The 18,318-nt window shown below is 41.7% G+C and overlaps 2 protein-coding genes across 10 annotated transcripts in view; one reads left to right on the plus strand and one right to left on the minus strand.

Moving 5' to 3' along the window:
* Positions 1-18,318, plus strand: part of GFI1B (growth factor independent 1B transcriptional repressor) — a 528,613-nt gene that overhangs the window by 340,132 nt on the left and 170,163 nt on the right. The gene's annotated exons all lie outside the window — the stretch shown is intronic.
* The window catches only part of AK8 (adenylate kinase 8), a 125,644-nt gene that overhangs the window by 15,989 nt on the left and 91,337 nt on the right, over positions 1-18,318 (minus strand). Inside the window, exon 12 of one of the 9 annotated variants that reach the window (XM_073313859.2) lies at positions 11,614-11,715. The exons of the other annotated variants lie outside the window; for them this stretch is intronic. Coding sequence (XP_073169960.1) covers positions 11,676-11,715 — 40 coding nt within the window. The 3' untranslated portion in view covers positions 11,614-11,675. Of the gene's footprint in view, positions 1-11,613; positions 11,716-18,318 lie in introns of those variants that run through there. 9 annotated transcript variants of the gene reach the window in all.

The following is an 18,318-nucleotide window of genomic DNA, read 5'->3' on the forward strand; positions in this document are numbered from 1 at the left end:
GGAAGGAGGGGGAAGAAATGGGTCCAAGCTGCTGACAGCTCACAGATTGAGTTTCTGACAGCCCTTAAAAAACATAAACGGCCCCCCACCTTTTTTTCCTTCTTCCATTGCCCAAGGCGCTCTGTACTGCCACCGTTCATCCAATCTCCTCTTCCATCTGCTGAAATTAACGAATTAATGAGCGCTATACACTTTACAGTGGGCCCCAGGAATGTTTACTGGTGATTAAATTATAATGCAGCAGAGCTGTATAATTCATGAACCAATTAAAGGAAGTGTTAGTTGATTTGATGGGATGAGGACGTACAAAAAGCATTTAACTAATAGGGAACCATGGGCTGCCGGTCGCCTTGGCTTTCTGGGATTACGCGGCTAATTGCCCTGCTTTATAGGGCTGTCACAGATAGCCATGCATATTTCATTGTTCTCAAATACTTGAATTGTTTGCTTTCGTGTCGCTGCTGTAATATGTAGAAGCCCAGCCAAACTTCAGTGTAGTTAAAGCACTACTCCGCAAAAGCAGGCTGATTGGGGATGGGAGGGATGAGAAGGGGCAGAAGGAGAAGGCTGGCTGACAGAGGAGTAATTTAAAGCCTTAGAGTTAAATGTCACTCAGCAATTACATGATTAAAAGGCGAAACATAGGATAGTCTTTTGTTTTACAACTTTTTGGACACTAATTTTCTATGCTGACTTCACTGCAGACAAAATATTAGGAAACTAAACACTTGAGTCTTTTTTATTTATTGGGGGTTGAGGGAGGGTTTGATTAAAAAATAAATAAATAAAAAGGTCCAGAAGGAAAGAGTTGAATTGCTATGATTATCACAGATAATATACATCATGTTTTAACTTACATGGTTCTGTATTCTGAAATACATGGGAGATGAAGGAGGCTGATTTCCCTTCTGGGAGAATGTTCTATGTCTAATTTAGAGAGCTGCTGAGTCGTGCTAGCTATTCATACCAACAACTTCAGTTTACTACTCTGCAAGGAGGGGGAATTTACCAATTCTGCTTTTACAAAGTACACACCCCTAGCTGACAGGCCACTGGATTTGATTAAACAGATCCACTAAAACACTTACTGCCTATCAGTCAGGCTACTGCAGCCCTCTCTCAAAACCAGGCACATTTCTCTGATAAAATGAAAAGTACATAACCAAAACAACAAACACACATACACCCTATATTCCTGAAGATATTAGCGGTTACCACCTTAAATCCTTCTGGTGAATGGACATAAAATCACAGACAAGAAAGTGGCAAGTCAAGGAACTCTCTCACACAAATGAACACACCAGACTCAAAACCATGAGCCCAATGTCACCCTTGTCACCCTTTGCCCATTCAGCCTGGGATCTCACATACTTTATATTGATGTCTAGGCCTGGAAATCATTGGTACTAACTGATGCCACTAAATAAAAAGCCAGGTAAATACATAAGCAAAATTTTAAGTGGATAACAAGGATTGCTATCGTGAACTGTTCCCTAATCAGGAAGATTGTCATAAGGTAGTTTATGTTGACCTAATTATGTCAGTGTCTACACCACAGCCTTCCTCCCACTAATGTAAGTACCCTACTACACCAGCATAATAACTCCACCTCCACAAGAGGCATAAGGCTTATGTTGGTGTAGTTTGGACAAGGTAGTCTCTATGCAGACACTGTATCCCTTACATCAGCTGTCTTGTCAATTTCATGGCGGGAGTGGGAGCTGGGAGGAAGAAGCTGGGACAGCTGGACCCTGCTCCCCGGGGGCGAGAAGCCCCTGACAGGGAACAGGTAGGGGAGAAGCCCCAGGCGGCTTCCTCCACTCCCTGTGAGGAACTGGGAGTTTGTGGGGGCAGGAACCTGCCAGGAGCCTGTCAGGTCCACACACTGCCCCTCTTAGGTCGGTGGAAGTGCTCCTGGTGAGGATGTGCACCACTGACCCAAGGAGGGTAGTGTGGACATGCACCACCGCATTAATTACTGCAGTGGCTATAAGTCGACCTAATATAGGTTGACTTAGGTTTGTAGCATAGACATACTCTCAATGCCTTATATTTTCAAAGTGCTGTACAAACATTAACTACATGATTTTTACAACCCCGCTTTGAGCTACTATGGTCTGGATCATCTCCTCCCACAAACCCACTAGAGAGAGCCCTTACTGACTCCTCCTCTACCATTCTGCTATGTCCAGATGAGTGTGGGTCTCTCTCAACCCCCACCCCAACCCATGACACAGATCCCCATTGTTGGTAAAGAAGTCGATGTTCTCTACAAGCAACTCTTGTCTCAGACCTGACAAACTCACTACACCGAATACAGCATTTTCATGCTATTATCCATGAAGGGTAACTTGTGAGGTCTCTACTGAAAGCTTGTAACTTATTAATACCTATAATCATTGTGAGATACGTTTACGGGTAATATTTAAGGAATAATGTACCTATATTGAAAATGATGCCCTCATGGTCTTGGAGTATAAGTTAGTTAGCAGGGAATCATATGTCTCAGTGAGACCTGTTGAAGTGTGAGGGTGTTGTCACCCCTCCCTAGCTATCTGATTATGTAATGTATTATTCAACTGCCTACCCTTGCCTCATCCCAGAATAGTCCATGGAAAACCATCAAAGCCAACTGCAAACAATTGACACCACGTGGAGGTAAAAAGGAACACTATAACAGATGGGATCGCCCTGTCTGTGAATAAATACAGAACAGAAGACTGATTCAGTATATGAGAGAGTGGAGAAAGACCTCTGCATTCATTCACTGAGGAAACATCTTATGGAGCGGGGGGAGTTTCTCATGAAAGATTGGATCCTGATTCCTGCAAGGCCAGCCAGCTCTGCAAGGGAATGTAAGGGAACATAAATTACACTGCCTTACACATCACCTCGGTATTAGATCTAGAACAGAGGTTCCCAAACTTTTTTTTTGCTGTGCCTCTCAACTCCCATCTGTCTGAGGCAGAAAGTGACTCATCAAAGGCACTGGGCAGCTCACACCCATGGTAGCAACGGAACCCAGCTGGAGCCCAAAGGCAGTGTGGCTCAGAGCAGACCAAGGATCCTCTCCCTCCTACACCTTGCCCAGAGCCTCTCGCTCCTGCAGGCTCCAGGGAGTTTAAAATACATGGGGCTGCAGCTGACCAGGCGCCCAGGGCAGGGCAGCAACAGGGAGAGCATGCAAGGAGTTCTCAGCAGTCTGTAAGAGGTAGAGCAGGAGGGGACCAGGCTGCTGCTGTGCTGGGACAGCGCTGAGTGGGGCTGTGTTCCCTGCCCACCCCAGGTACTCCCTGTGTGCTCTCCCCGCTTCTGCCCTGCCCTGGCCCACCGCAGCTCTGTGCCCTACTTTGCGGCCCTTCATAACTTTGTTGAGCTCCCTAGTTTGAAAACCAATGGTCAAGAGAGTTTAAGTGACTTTCTCATGTCTAGCCAGTGAGTCAGAGGCACAGCCTGATTAGAACACAGGAGTTCCTGGTTTCCTGACCAATGCTCGAAGCACCAGAATACGATGGTTCTTGCTGGGATTACAATCTGGTCACATCAATCTAGGACCCACAGTACGCAGTGTTCGATATAATGAACTCAGGCTTGCTTGGTGGTCTAACAGTTGTACAACGTAATACCATGTCTTGTGGAATTTGACTTTGACATTAATTTGATGCATCACTCCCCAAGCTGGCTGGAGATGGGAAATGCAATGCTGGGCAATTCCTCAGGAAAACTCCTCCAACTGTATGAGTTACCTTTACTGGCTACATAGGGATGGAGGTTCTACCTTATGCTCCATCTATATTACAAAAATACCCTCTAAACATGGTTTTGTCCAAGACATGCTATAATTTGCTTTTTCCTTGCTTGTGCAGACAGAAAAAGTTATATTATAACCCTGGTAGATATCTAGCCTAATTCTTAAAAGAAGTAAAATTTGTAACAATTTGGCCACAACCATGTTTAAACATGGTTATTTTGCAGTGTAAATGGGATTTAAGTCTTTGGCACAAGACATAGGCCACCCAGTGGAGTTTGGTAGAGGGATCTAAACATGTTCCTCTGGAAAGCCAAAATATTGGCCAAAATATGCCAATGCAAGAGTAAAGGTGGGGTGATAGAAGACTCCTGGGTTAATGTGTCATTCCCCTTGCCCATGAAACTACAAAGAATTTTCACTAATGATTACCCAGCCTCAGGGAGATACTATTATGGAGAGACAAATGAAAGTGTCAAACAGCTGAGGGGCTAGAGCAATGGGGAGCAGCCAAAACCACTGAATTCTGGAATTTACATTTGCAATTGAAAATGCAAGATCTATATTTCAGGATGAATTATTTAATCAAAAGGACTCTATTCCAACACAGCAGGGCAAAGGAGAGCTCATGTACAGGGGCATTTCAAAAAAGGCCCTGCAAGAGTAAGAAAGGGTGGAACAAGATCCCGGCAGAAAAACAACTGGATAAATCATACTTTTTTAAAGCAACTCAGAAAAGCGGACTGGGGAGCCCTTCATGAATAAAGTGAACCAGATTCATGTTCTGATGTGTGCAGGCAGCACTCAGAATCAGTGTTTGGAGAGGTAGGGCTGCACACTCACTATTTAGTCAGATGGATTTGTGGGCAAACCTGCTATAGAATCTGGAGGTCTCAAATCAAACCCATTGACTAGACAAAGGAGAGAGCTCTCCTGTTTTGTAATAGGTATGTTTGGTGTCCCTTCTTGTGATTTCATTTGCTGCTTTGATTTAAATAACGGCGGGGCAGACTTTAATGTAACAGCTGACTTTTCTTTTAAGTATATAGGGCAAAATTCTGTCCTGGCTTGCACGCCACATAGCCTCATTGAAGTTAGCAAGGCTATATGTCAAAGAAAACTTTAGACCATTCATTTTAGTCAGAGCTATTTAAATACAGGCCAACTTCAAAGTGGTTACTTTATCCTCAATTTCTGGGTCAGTCAAGCGATGCAAATTTAGCCCTAGGTTTAAGTCATTAACTAAGCAGGTGGGCTCTGGAGTAGGGAATAATGACACCAGTTACACAACAGGAAAGTTTCCCATTAACCCCACTGCCTAGTTGAGTAGAATGGAAATTCAATCGCCTGTTTAGGAAAAAATGCATGGTTAAACTGTTTATTTGGGAGAATAAAGGTGGGGCTAAACTCCCTTAAGTGAGTAGTGCCTAAAATTTGAAATCTGAATTGCTAGGTGATCAGCTGGTTAGTTAAGTATACAATTTAAAGCCTAGGAGCTGTATGGGTAGGTTTAGAACTAAACCCATTTCTGGGGTAATCAGATCTGCAACTTGCCAAGATACGTTAAATACAAATTTTACTCTTTCAATGCCTTATGACATCCAAGGAAGGAAACTTCCAAGACCCTTTAGACATAAGCTAAATGACCTGACACACCATTCCCAGAAATGATAAACTGCATCAAGATGTAGCCCTGGAGATTCCAACATAAGCAGTGAAAGATGGAGATGGGACACGCACAGAAATTGCTCTCTACCAATGACTGCTGACAGGAGACATCAGAATATGACAGTGCCATGAAATCAGAAGCACTGCAGAAATTATTTTCTTTGTTGTTTTTGAAGTGCCCTCGATACAATCAATCATAAAAAAAATCCTATATTTTGGGTCAGTATGGAAAAGACTATTTGCATTTCAATATATTCGACTCATCCTGCCAATAAAAACATGGAACCAAGAAGAAGAGATCAGCCCGCTGGAGTGAAAAACAGAAGATGACATCCTGCAGACCTTTTAGATAAAACAGCTCCTTACTTGTAACACTTCTGTTGACTTCTTTATATTTCTGAATGATTGGGTTTTCAAATGAGATCAGTCAGCATGCAAATAAGGAAACAGGATCAAGATCTCTCCCTTATCTGATTGGATGGGGAAATTATCAAAAGCCCTTTTTTCATATCAAATTTCCATCACCAAAGGTCAAACTTTCAACTCCGATTACTCTTGCTAACTGCATTTCTCTGTGCCTGCCAGCTCATTCCTGCTGCTGTTTTAGGAGAAAAAAAGAAATGTAAAGAGCGACAGCATTTTCCCCCACATCTGTCATACAAGATGGACAAATATTTTCTAATCTTATTCTATTTTTCTCTACAGCCCTGAAAAATCCTTGAAGCCAAAACATTACTTCTATCCCAATTAGCTATTCCCAACTTGAGGGTTTTTTATTGGCTCTTTTCTTATTTTTCAGCCTACATACTGACAGGACTGCTAGCTGTGTCGCCAGAACGTTTTGTTCTACGATTTGGTCATTTAAAATATTTAAGAGTGATTCTTTAAAAATATCTTTCCCCGTGTTGCCTAGCTGGATCGGCACCTATACACAAGCATAATGGACATTATAGAAAAGCTGAGAGAAAGGGGAACGAGAGAAAGACAAAACATCATTTCCCCTGAAATTCTCATGTGTTTATTATTTTACCCTTCAGACCTTCCCCTGTAACAAATACTGCCTGATGTTTGTAGACTGCCTTCCACAGTGTACTCAGAATCACTGTCTCCAGTCAGTACCCTTCTTTAACTGAAGCCCTGTAATGCCAGCTGGTCCCCTGGCAGACTAGTTCAAATGCCTGACATCGGTCAGAGTTTGCCTCACCAAGTCCACATATTTATTGAAGTGACACCATCATAGGACCTAATCACATTAGCCACGCCATCAGGGGCTCGTTCACCTGCACATCTACCAATGTGATATATGCCATCATGTGCCAGCAATGCCCCTCTGCCATGTACATTGGCCAAACCGGACAGTCTCTATGCAAAAGAATAAATGGACACAAATCTGACATCAGGAATCATAACATTCAAAAACCGGTAGGAGAACACTTCAGCCTCTCTGGCCACTCAGTAAAAGATTTAAGGGTGGCAATTTTGCAACAGAAAAGCTTCAGAAACAGACTCCAACGAGAAACTGCTGAGCTTGATTTAATATGCAAACTAGATACCATTACTGGGTTTGAATAGAGACTGGGAGTGGCTGGGTCATTACACATATTGAATCTATTTCCTTAAGAATCCTCACACCTTCTTGTCAACTGCCTAAATGGGCCATCTTGATGATCACTACAAAAGTTTTTTTCTCCTGCTGATAATAGCTCATCTTAACTAATTAGCCTCTCACAGTTTGTATGGTAACTTCCAACTTATCTGTATATATATATATATATCTTACTATATGTTCTATTCTATGCATCCGATGAAGTGGGTTGTAGCCCACGAAAGCTTATGCTCTAATAAATTTGTTAGTCTCTAAGGTGCCACAAGTATTCCTGTTCTTCTTTTAAGTTCACATTATTTCCCCCCACATGCATTAACTTGTATTTTGCCAAGTGTAGTCTCATTCATTATTTTCTTTAGGTCCCTTTCTTAGGGAAGTGTTACTGCTGTGTGTAACACCTCGCAATCCGTGGGGGGATTGGTCCCTCTTTCCACATAGTACTCCTTTTTGGAGACTTTCACTGCACTGATGTGTGCCGCCTTTGTTGTCCTTTATGTAACTGGAGATGAAATTCAAAGGCATATCCAGCCCTTGAGGGAGCCTAGATCCTCCTCTTGGGAGCAATGAAAGTCAGAAAGAATGACAGACTCCTTGCTAAAGGGACTGTTACCCATGAACATGTGTTGGGGCCCCAGGCCTTTTCCAGTTTGAGGTGGATGGCGTTGAGGGAGTTGCATTCTTGGAAGCATTGCTTGGCCCAACCTGGAGAGATCAAAATCACCTTAGTCTAGGCTTATCTGTTCTTTCTGATCACCAATGGAAGTCACGGAACAGTACGAAATTATAGAGGAGATCTCTACCCTCGTGTGACAAGATCATGTCTGCTTCCCCTTTTATTCTTTCTCTTCCATTAGAAATCAGAAAGATCAGGTTATACTGATACACAGCTCTCCTGTATCTATCATGGGAACCTTCATATCATCCACCAGTGTCACCGCACCACCTAATGGACGAAAGTCTCATTCCAAATCCTCATTCTTTCCCTTCACCTCATGGCCTGGATCATGGGGAATTTACAATTTCTGATCTAGTATATTCTGCTATCTGGCTGTATTCCAGGAAACCATACACACTGAAATGTTTCTCAAAGAAAAAGATTTCCTTATGAGCAGCAGATACAAATCTACATCCATATTTTGCCTCCATTGTTTCTATTTTGGATTATTTATTATACCTGAATGATACACAGTATTTGTACCAATATAACTATCTCAGTTAGGGGTGTGATTTGCTTACTTAAATAATTATACTGGTACAAGCCATTGTGTGGGTGCACTTATACCAACATAAAGAAGCCTTATACCAATGGAGCTTATTCCCCTTCCCTTATGGGAATAAGTCCTGGTCTACACTAGAAAATTAGGTCAGTTTAACTATGTCAGTCAGGAGGAGGAGAGGGTTCTTTAATTCACCAGTCACTGAGGACAGCATTTCTGGATCATGACTTCTTCCTTCCCCTGTATAAGATATCAGGGATGTGCCTGTCTTCATGCAAATACCAGAGGCAGCTCAGAGTTTTCATGGGGCTTTTGTCCTCACTCCAGATTTTTCTGCCCCAGGTCATGTAAACAGCAGTGATTAGTCAGCACTCCCACCTTATCCTTTACCATACTGCCTTTAAAGCCAAATTTTGGGGCAGCAATGAGTGCTATTCTTGTATGTGGGGTGAAGTACAGGGAGATGAAGACATTAATAAAAAGTGCAGGGCTCTATGTATTTGATGCCTCTAGTCCCATAATATTTCTCTCTCAATATTATTATCATTGCAACATATATAACCCATCAGATTAGTACCTAGAGATTTCTACTCATCTGATTTTCTCTGTTCTTCTTATTGCTCAACAACTAAATGTTTCACAAAGCCATTTCCTACAGAAATATTTATGTTCCCAAATGTTTATTGGCCCCTCTATCATGATCAAGATTTTATGAGCACTCTGTACACAACTCTGAATTAAATACATAATTCCTGATCTATCAAATCTTGGCTTGATGCTATGTTTGTCTACATTATACAGTAAGCCATTGTAGTGAGCTACAGAATGCCTTATAGGAAAACTAATTTATATAGTAAAGATATTTCTATCCAACACTGGCTGTGCAGGTTAGTGATTAAAGCAACATAATGAGAACTAGGGAGATTCTGGGCTAAGCTTTAAATTCGGGCTAAGCTACTACTCACTTGTTATATTGTGATCCTTGAACAACCATTTTATGTAATTTACACACAAATATGGACATTTGGATTTGTACCATCACATGCCAGCAAGAGGAGATGGAAAAAACACCTTGTAAATGTTACATATATACTTTTCTCACCACTTAATTCACATCTCCCACACATGTGCACAGCTACAGAAAGGGATTCTCTCCCAATGCATTTTAACAGTTGGATCTTTTATTCTGTGCTGCAGCTGCTAGTCATAAACACTGATAAAATGATCAGACTGTAAGCCATTTCTACGAGCTCTTTGCAAGCTCATTTGTTTCATCTTTAGTTATCCAGGCATTTTCCTTTCCTCCTTTTGATCATGAGCTCCTCTAATGATTTAGATCCATTAGAGAGGCATCTAGTGTACCAGTTAGTCAGCCTCAGTGGTCATTTATAATGTCAGAACCAGCCCTGATTAGTTTGAAAGTCCAGCATTACCCCAAATTGGATTAATGTGGTTGGATATTTTTGTTTCCTTTTTACCAAACAAAAACAAATCTCATAACCAGAATCCAAGGAGAATTTCTGATTTAAGGATGTTCTGCAGTTGTAAAATAATGGAGAAGGTACTTTGTCAATACATCTCCTGCCCTTCCTAATCCTATTACTACTGAGACCCAAATCATCAGGCCTCATATAATTTCTTAGTTTACTGCCATCTTCACTGATAGGGCTTTTTGGAGCTTAAAGTTTAAAATCTTCAATCTTCTCTGAAACTTGTCCAGTCAGAGGCTGTTCAGGATGCACTGTGTAACTCGACCACTGGGGAAGGCCTGGAGATCACAAGGTTTAAAGACATCAGCTAGCCCAATGGAGACTGACAATATCCCATCATGAATTTTAAAGGCTAGCAGCAAAGATTGGGACTAGTTGGTTGCAGAACAGTTCTTGTTTTCAGATAGAGGAACACTTGGTATTTGAAGTTTGGAAAATATAAGAACCAGCCAAACCTTTCTGGAAGACGAAGAATTAGAAGACTTCCTCTGGAAGGGATCAATTGGTAAAAGTAGAAAATACAGTTGTAATAGGAGACAGAGATATAACAAAACTAACTTTAAATCTGGAGCAATGTTTGTGTTTAGAGAATACAGCTCCTTTAAAAAAAGTCTAAAATGGAAGCCCTCCAAGTTCCCATCTAATTTAGTGGTGGTCAATACTACTTCTTTGGTCTACCTCCAGTCCTTATTGCGAGTGACATTATGTTAGCTTAACAAAGAGAAGGTTAATGGGTGACTTGATTACAGCCTATAATATCTATATGGGGAACAAATATTTAATAATGGGCCCTTCAATCTAGCACAGAAAAATATAACACGATAATGGCTGGATGATCGAGCTAGAACAAATTCAGACTGGAAATTCAAGTTGTAAATTTTTAAAGTTGAGAATAATTAACCACTGGAACAATTTACCAAGGGTCATGGTGGATTCTCCATCACTGGGAATTTTAAAATCAAGATTGGATGTGTTTCTAAAAGATCTGCTCAAGGAATTATTTTGGGGAAGTTCAATGGCCCGTGTTATACAGCAGGTCAGGCTAGATGATAAAAATTATCCCTTTTGGCCTTCGAATCTATGAATCTATGTTTGGAGTATAACTGGATAGAATTTGAAAGCTACTGAAAAAAATAAAAAGGTGGAGTTTCACCCTGAAGAATGTTCTGAAGAAAGAAAAACCACATGCTTTAAAGGCTCAGCATCTTCGCAAAACCGTTTGTATCTATGGTTAAATGTAGGATAAGGTCATCTCTACTCCCAATTTATACAAAGCAGGATGATCCACAGAGCCTTAAGTTTACAATAATTAAATCACAAGAATTCTCTCTCTGAAACCAATAATCAAGGCAACACTTTTGCAGAGCCAATTCCTGCAGTCCTTACAAAAGTAAAACTCCCAGAAAACACTGAATTGTTCAATATTCTAAGGGCACTGTGTGCATAGCTTAAGCAACGTAACTGGCATTGTATTTGTTTGTGCAGAATAAAGTATGTTTAGAAGGACTGAAAAATCATAAGCCATTTTTGCTAGGGCTGGTTGGTCCCAGAATAGGTTTCTATACAGGCCTTAAGTAAAAGGCTTGCTCTGTCATTACCATAAATTACACTAGAATATTAGCACTGATACAGCATCTTTCATTAAAAAAATAGAAAGCAAGCCTTTCAGAAGGGTTGCCACTTGCCATTCCTTCTAGGTAATCAGATAGCTGTTAATTAATAAACCTGTCAGGTGAATCGTCCTGCTCCGGTCATCATTATCCATTCTGTAACAGAATCCTGCTATCATCACCACTATCTGCCCCATAGCTTCCAGCTCAATTACCTTAATGCTATGCAAATGAGAGGCTCTCTTCATCATTAGCTTATAGCCCACGAATGTTAATAACATAATTGGGCCTTCAACAGGGTAATTAGACACGATTTCTTCCATTAGTCTTACAAAGCTAATTATTGTTGATAGGAGAGAGGGGACAAGTCCCAGTGCTGCAGGCAAAGAGGGGCATCTGGTTAAAGCAAATATAGACAAAACATCAACAAGGTTAAACAACAGTTGAAATCTATAGCAGGGTCAGGTAGGGGTGGGGGAAAGGAAGATATCACTATGAGAAACATAGGAACTGCTGCAGAAATTGTCCATAAGGCAGTAATTTAAAATATCATTCTGCTTAAAGACAGAGCTCTCATATGCCTAAGACCACAATAACATGATGCTTAACAAACCATAGGAAGTTAAAATGAGGTACCCCTAGAAGGGAGGGTTTGAAAGCTGGACCTTTTAACACTGCATGTTTGTAATGCAAATATATGGAGATAGAGTGCACCAAAAAGAGCCTGAAAACTGATTTGGTCCTAAATTTCTCATGTCAAGATGTTTAGGGGCCCAATTCTGGAACCGTAACTCAGGCAAGTTCCTTTGACTTTTATGGGACTGTTCACCTGAGTAACTGCTACTCAACAATAGGAAGGATTGCAGACTCAGAGTATAAGATACCATGTCTAAGAGAATAAAATGCTCTTTAAAAGCCAGTGAGCAGGATGCATTCCAGAAATTTATTTACAATTTCTTTTTTTTTAAATAAATAAAACTCAATACCACATGCAGGAATTCAAACCATCATGCTCTTTGATGTCACTATAATTGGGCTTCTAGTAATGTTCTCCAACTGAAGTTAAAAGAACTGGACAGTGTGTTTTCAAGCTGTATTTACATTTGTGACGAAGTTATAAAAACTAATGACTACATTCTGCCCCAGTTATGTCTATGCAGCCCTGGTTACAGAGGTTACACAGGTGTAACTGGAGAAATAATTCTGTCCTAAAGTTGTCTTTTTTGGAAGGGGAAAGAGCATTAAAAAAAAATCTCTAAAAGCTTTCCAACACCTGCATCTTGTATTTGAGCTCATAAATTCTTAAGTGTAATGCGGGCTTCAACATTTCAGTAAGAAAGATAGATAATTGAAGTGAAATCTGAAGACTCCTAAAGTATGATATGGATGAGGGAAAATACAGTTTTTTTACGTTCATCTCTGTTTTTTGAACCTTTGGGACTGAATTCTTGTCTACTGCAACTCCACTGACTTCACTGCAGTTACACTAGGGAGGAAGTTGGTCCTTTGTCCTTAGCCTGGAAATTAGTTTGTTAACTGTTCGGTCTTATATTTACTAAAACTGGTGAGATTTATTCATCAATACTTAAATCAAGTGCCAAGTATTTTGTGGTCTGTTCTCTGCTAAACATTAACCTGATGTACTGTGAGATGTCTCAAATGCATTAATTTAGTACATATCAGTGGGACAAGGTTTGTAAAGTAATATCTTTTATTGGACCAACTTTTGTTGGTGGAAAATACAAGTTTTCAAACTACACACAAAGTTCTTTTTCAGGTCAGTGTATGTCCAATAAAAGCTATTATCTTACGTACCTTGTCTGTCTCATATCCTGGGACCAAAAAGACTACAAGAACACATATTAGTGGGACATTTATCAGAGTTCATATTATAAGAATTATAATCTAAAGGGAATTTAATTATCTCTGTTTTGCTGATCTGTGCAATGTGTAACACTGCTTTTAGGAAGCCCATAAGCTTCTCAGAAACAAATAGTTTTAGAAAAAAATTGGCATCATAGTAGGTCTATATGGAAAAGAAGCAAACCTGGTTCAAAATTCATCCTATGCCACACTAAGAGAGAAAAACAGCATTAATAGAGAACTTGTAAATATAATGCATTTAAGGATAGAAAATATGAAACTTACATACCACAATCTTGCACCTGGCATCACCTATGCAAAGTGTGTGTGAAATGGTACCAAATTAGAATGGTGGCAGTTTACATGTGTAAATGACCGCATGAGATGCAAAGTAGTAGAGAGTCAGGCCCATTGAGGCTGTAAGAAGAGGAAAATGCTCCAACAATATCTTCCCCACAATAATAGCTGTAATGATATTACATTTCTGACTTCAGTCTTAAATTATCCTGCACTTACCTACTAGAAAATACTGAGCAAATATCTTGGTGCAAGGCAAACATCAGTAAATCCATTGGAATTTTAATGTAGATTAGATCTGTTAATCCTCATGGTAATAACAAACTCGTCTGCATTCAACATGCAGCATCACTTGACAGTTCTAACCACCCCATCTGGATTGTATTGCCGCAAAAGGATGCATTCACTTTCCAAATTTTCAGCTCTAAACAGACGATTTTAGGATCCTAAGTAAAAGCAGCATATTCCCTGCTCTGTCTGTGGATTTCACTATGGCCCAGATTCTGTCAGAACTACTCACTTTGAGTAGTGCCTTCCTCTAGGAGTAGTCCCATTGATTCCAAAGGAGTATTCGAGGAGTAAGGTCCTACTCAAGATGAGTATAGTTGGCAGAATCTGACCGTATGTTTTTATTCCCAAAGTTCTAGGAGCTGGCAGCCATGAGGTTCAAAGGTAATGTACATTTCTGATGTAGTTGCTTCAAAAGTAATTGCACTTGTGCCCTCAAAGGCAGATAGCAAAGGTAGTAACAGACTTTCATAAACTAAGTTTTAACCCACCCAGAAGCAAGGACCCTTCCACATTTACTCAGAATAATATTCACCAGACTTTTTCTAGCACAAACACTGGAAATAAAAGGTAAAATGTCAACAGTCCAATATGCTGAAACTAATGTGATAGCCTTCCTTTTCCTACTACTGTTTCTCAGTTACTATGGGCTCCATCCCCCTGTTCTTACAGAGACAAAACTCCTATCGACTTAGTCAATGAGCATTTGATCTCTTGCGGGATCAGTCCCCAGAAGATTAGAATGCTACATCATAATACATTTGATATTTCCCCACCCCAATTATTATTTGCCAAAAGTTTTTCTGGTCCCAGTCAATTCCTGCCTCCAGTTGCTTCCTTATGAAAGCTTCCTAAAACATCTACAATCAGACTAGCAAATATTTCTGTGAACTCTAGCGGAATGAGGAATGAACACAGATATTTTTGTGAACTCTAGAGGAATGAAGAAATTAAGATGAAATGGCCAGATCTATCACAGTAGAAGACTTCAGTACATCTTATGTTACTTGGTCAGTTCTATTGATGCTACATTTTAGGAAATGGAGTGATGCTAAATGACAACATTGGACATACGACAAACTTTATTGAGACTGGCTAAATAAAAGTAGCAAGTAAGCTCAGCTCAAATTTGCAGCCTGGACTTACAGTTTCAACATGACAATGCCTAAAATAACGTCTTGGGATACTGGCATCTCATTGGATTCTGAGTCAAAAAGTCACTAAGACTAGAATTAATGTGGAGCAAACTGGGAGACTTTGGTGAACCAAGTTCTGTGGGGTTAGTAAGGAGCTATTAGGAGTACGCTTGCTGGCTCTGTCTGTCCTGATTTTCTAGTGACCTAAGCAAGGAGAGTTATGGGAGGAAAAGCACAAATCAGATGATTAGACTAGTTGAATAAGAATACATTGCTTTTCCATTACCATCAAAGGGAGCCTGTATCAGATGAGTTTCCAAAAACAGCATCTGCCTCCCATGACCAAAGCCCTCTAGCCACACTGGAACAGAGCAGAGAACAAGAGGCGAATCTCGTGATAACGTGCAGCATCCCCCATAAATGAAAGGGTGTTATGAAGATGCAGGGACTCTCTGCTGATTTGGTTATGCTTGGTTCTAGATTCTCAACACATAAGTTAATGGCTTTACCCCAGGATAGAGAGGCCCTGAAGGGGACAGCACAGGTGTGACATTGTGGGTTAGGTCAGGAGGCTCCCTGCTGGACACTTCTCGGCCCTGCCTCACCCTGGCCCAGGAAAGAGCAGAGGAGAAGTCCTCTAGGTAGCCTAGAGTGGCTGCAGGAGACAGCAATCAGGGGCCAGATGGACCATTTAAAAGGAACCAGGCAGCAGAGACAGAGCAGTCAGTTGGTGCCTGGAGCTCAACAATGGAGGACTGGGTGGCTGGCTGGCTAAAAGAGCAGCAGGACCATGGACAGGTCAGTGGAGGCTGGCTGAGCCCAAGGGACTGAGCCCAGAACGTAGCCAGACCAGGTCATGATGGGCCCTGCTGGTCTGGTTGAAGACTGAGCCCAGGCAAGGGCTGCTGAAAGTACACCAACTGAATGTACCAAGATGGGCCCCTGCTGGGCTGTTGAAGAAAGCAGTGCCTCCAGGGAGGAAGCCTTTGCACTACAGCTCCATACCAGGGCCATGAACAAGAACTAGAGACTGCATACCCTGGAAGGGGGGGACAGTGTGTGTGATTCGGCCGGAGGGCTGAGTCACTGAAGACCCCCCCAGAAAACTGTCGGCCTGGGGGAAGGGGCGCTTGCGAGAGGGGGGTGCCACCCCATTCAAAACTGAGTGATTGCAGGCACATACCAGCCAGAGAGCAGGCACCTGCAAGAGGTGGGTGACAGCCCCATTACAGCAGGTCATACGGTAGCTGCACCAAGAGCTGCAGAAAAGGCATCAATCTCTTTTGAGGGAATGCTCAGACTTTTATTTTATCCTCTGGTTCCCCCTGGGGAGCATCAAGGAACTTACTGTCTGTCTCCTCAATCTCCAACATTTTAGCAATCTTCCAAATCAGTTTGTCCAAGTCACTTGAGTCAAAGAGTCTCAGTCTCTAGAGGAACCAAAGAGGAGGAGGAGACTTCACCTTCCTATGAGGATGAAGGCATTATCTTTCTGACTGGTTTCCTACCCTTGCTGCCTTTCTCTGTCTTTGTCTGTTGTTTTTTCTTAGGAGGAAACGCTGTGGAGGACAGGAAACAATTCCAAATGTTCTCTGGTGAAGAAGGATAATCCTTGGTGATGGATGGGGAAAGAGGAAGGAAGGAAAGGTCAAAAGCAAGGTGGGGTTTGTCAGGTTTAGAAGTACAGAGAAGGCATCATCATCTCATTTAATGTTGTATTAAAGATTGCTTGGACCAAGCATTCTCGCTCTCCCTGGTGCTTGGCTGGCTGGCGCTTTCTCACATGCTGAGGGTCTAGCAGATTGCCATATGGAGGTTCAGGAAGGAATTTTCCCCCAGGTAAGACTGGCAGTGACTTGGTAGGGTTTTCGCCTTCCTCTACAGCACGAGATTCAGGTCACTTGCCAGGATTATCTGGGTATATCTCATTTAATATTTCCCTGCTATTGCAGGGGCCTCAGACATTGGTGTAACTAGGTCCCTCCTATGCTCTCCCTGTGACACAAAATAACAGTCTCCTGGGGGCTGCAATACCTTAGTCTAATGTGCAGGTGCTGGGTGGTACTGGTGGCCTGTGATACACAGCAAGTCAGATGAGATAATATGGTGGTGCTTTCAGGCCTTAAATTCCATGACTTTATGACAGTGTTCCTCATTGCTACTGGGAGTGTGAGGCATCACTCTTGCCACACTCTTATTGTCTCCTGCTAAGGTGCCCAAGTCTCCAGGTGAGATGAGGGGTGGAAAAAAAGATTCCCCTCTGCCATCCAGGCCACAGAAATTCACACCTCTCTGGGCAAGGAGCGACTTCTGCCAGTTAAGGGGTTTGAGTGCAGTTCTCCACATTAAATATAGGTAGAGCTCTACCAAATTCACGGCTGTGAAAAACACGTCACGGGCCGTGAAATCTGGTCTCCACCGTGAAATCTGGTCTTCTGTGTACTTTTACCTTATACTATACAGATTTCACGGGGAAGACCGGCATTCTCAAACTGGGGGGTCCCAACCCAAAAGAGGGTTGCTGGGGGGGTTCCAAGGTTATTATAGGGGAGTCATGGTATTGCCACCCTTACTTCTGCACTGCTTTCAGACCCGGATGGCTGGAAAGCAGCAGCTACCAGGAGCAGCGCAGAAGTAAGGGTGGTAAGACCATGACCCCCCTACAATAACCTTACAACCCCAGGACTCCCTTTTGGGTCAGGACCCCTATAGTTACAACACCATGAAATTTCAGATTTAAATATCTGAAATCATGAAATTTATTATTTTTAAAATCCTATGACTGTGAAATTGACCACAATTGCCCGTGAATTTGGTAGGGCCCTAAATATAGGGGATTAGTTGGTGCCAAAAAGTATCCAACTGAGCTGCCTCTGTGAATGCAAGTGGTCTGTTTATCGAAAGGAATTCTTGAATGTGACAGCAATGTCTAGAGTTATATATAAATAAGTTACATATATATGTAACAGGCTGGCAGTGTTTGCTTGAAATATCACACGCAGTTAGCAGCTGTCGATCTTGCTGAGAAAGAATTACGCGGGGTCTGCTGACTCAGTGAGACAGATGCCTCAATCTCTAATACAGATATAAAGGAGAAGGAAGCAGATTTCTAGGAGAAGAGGATCTAGTGTGTGGGCTGAGTAGTGCTGAGTGCGGAACCCAGGAAGCAGCCAAACTTGGGAAAAAGGCTTGTGCTGATCTTTATCATTCTTATTGTTGTTTTCTTTACTGATAAGGCCAAAGTCCAGTAAAGTGATATGTTTGGACCTTGTATACTATGTTGCCTGTATTTATAAGCGTAGTTTGGGAAAGGTGCCTGCTTACAATCCCTCTCTCTGTATTCCTGATGTTAGTGAAGATTATTATATTGGTTTAAATGTCTTGATCACCAAACT

This window comes from Lepidochelys kempii, chromosome 16 (genome assembly GCF_965140285.1).
Source record: "Lepidochelys kempii isolate rLepKem1 chromosome 16, rLepKem1.hap1, whole genome shotgun sequence".
Taxonomy (NCBI): domain Eukaryota; kingdom Metazoa; phylum Chordata; order Testudines; family Cheloniidae; genus Lepidochelys; species Lepidochelys kempii.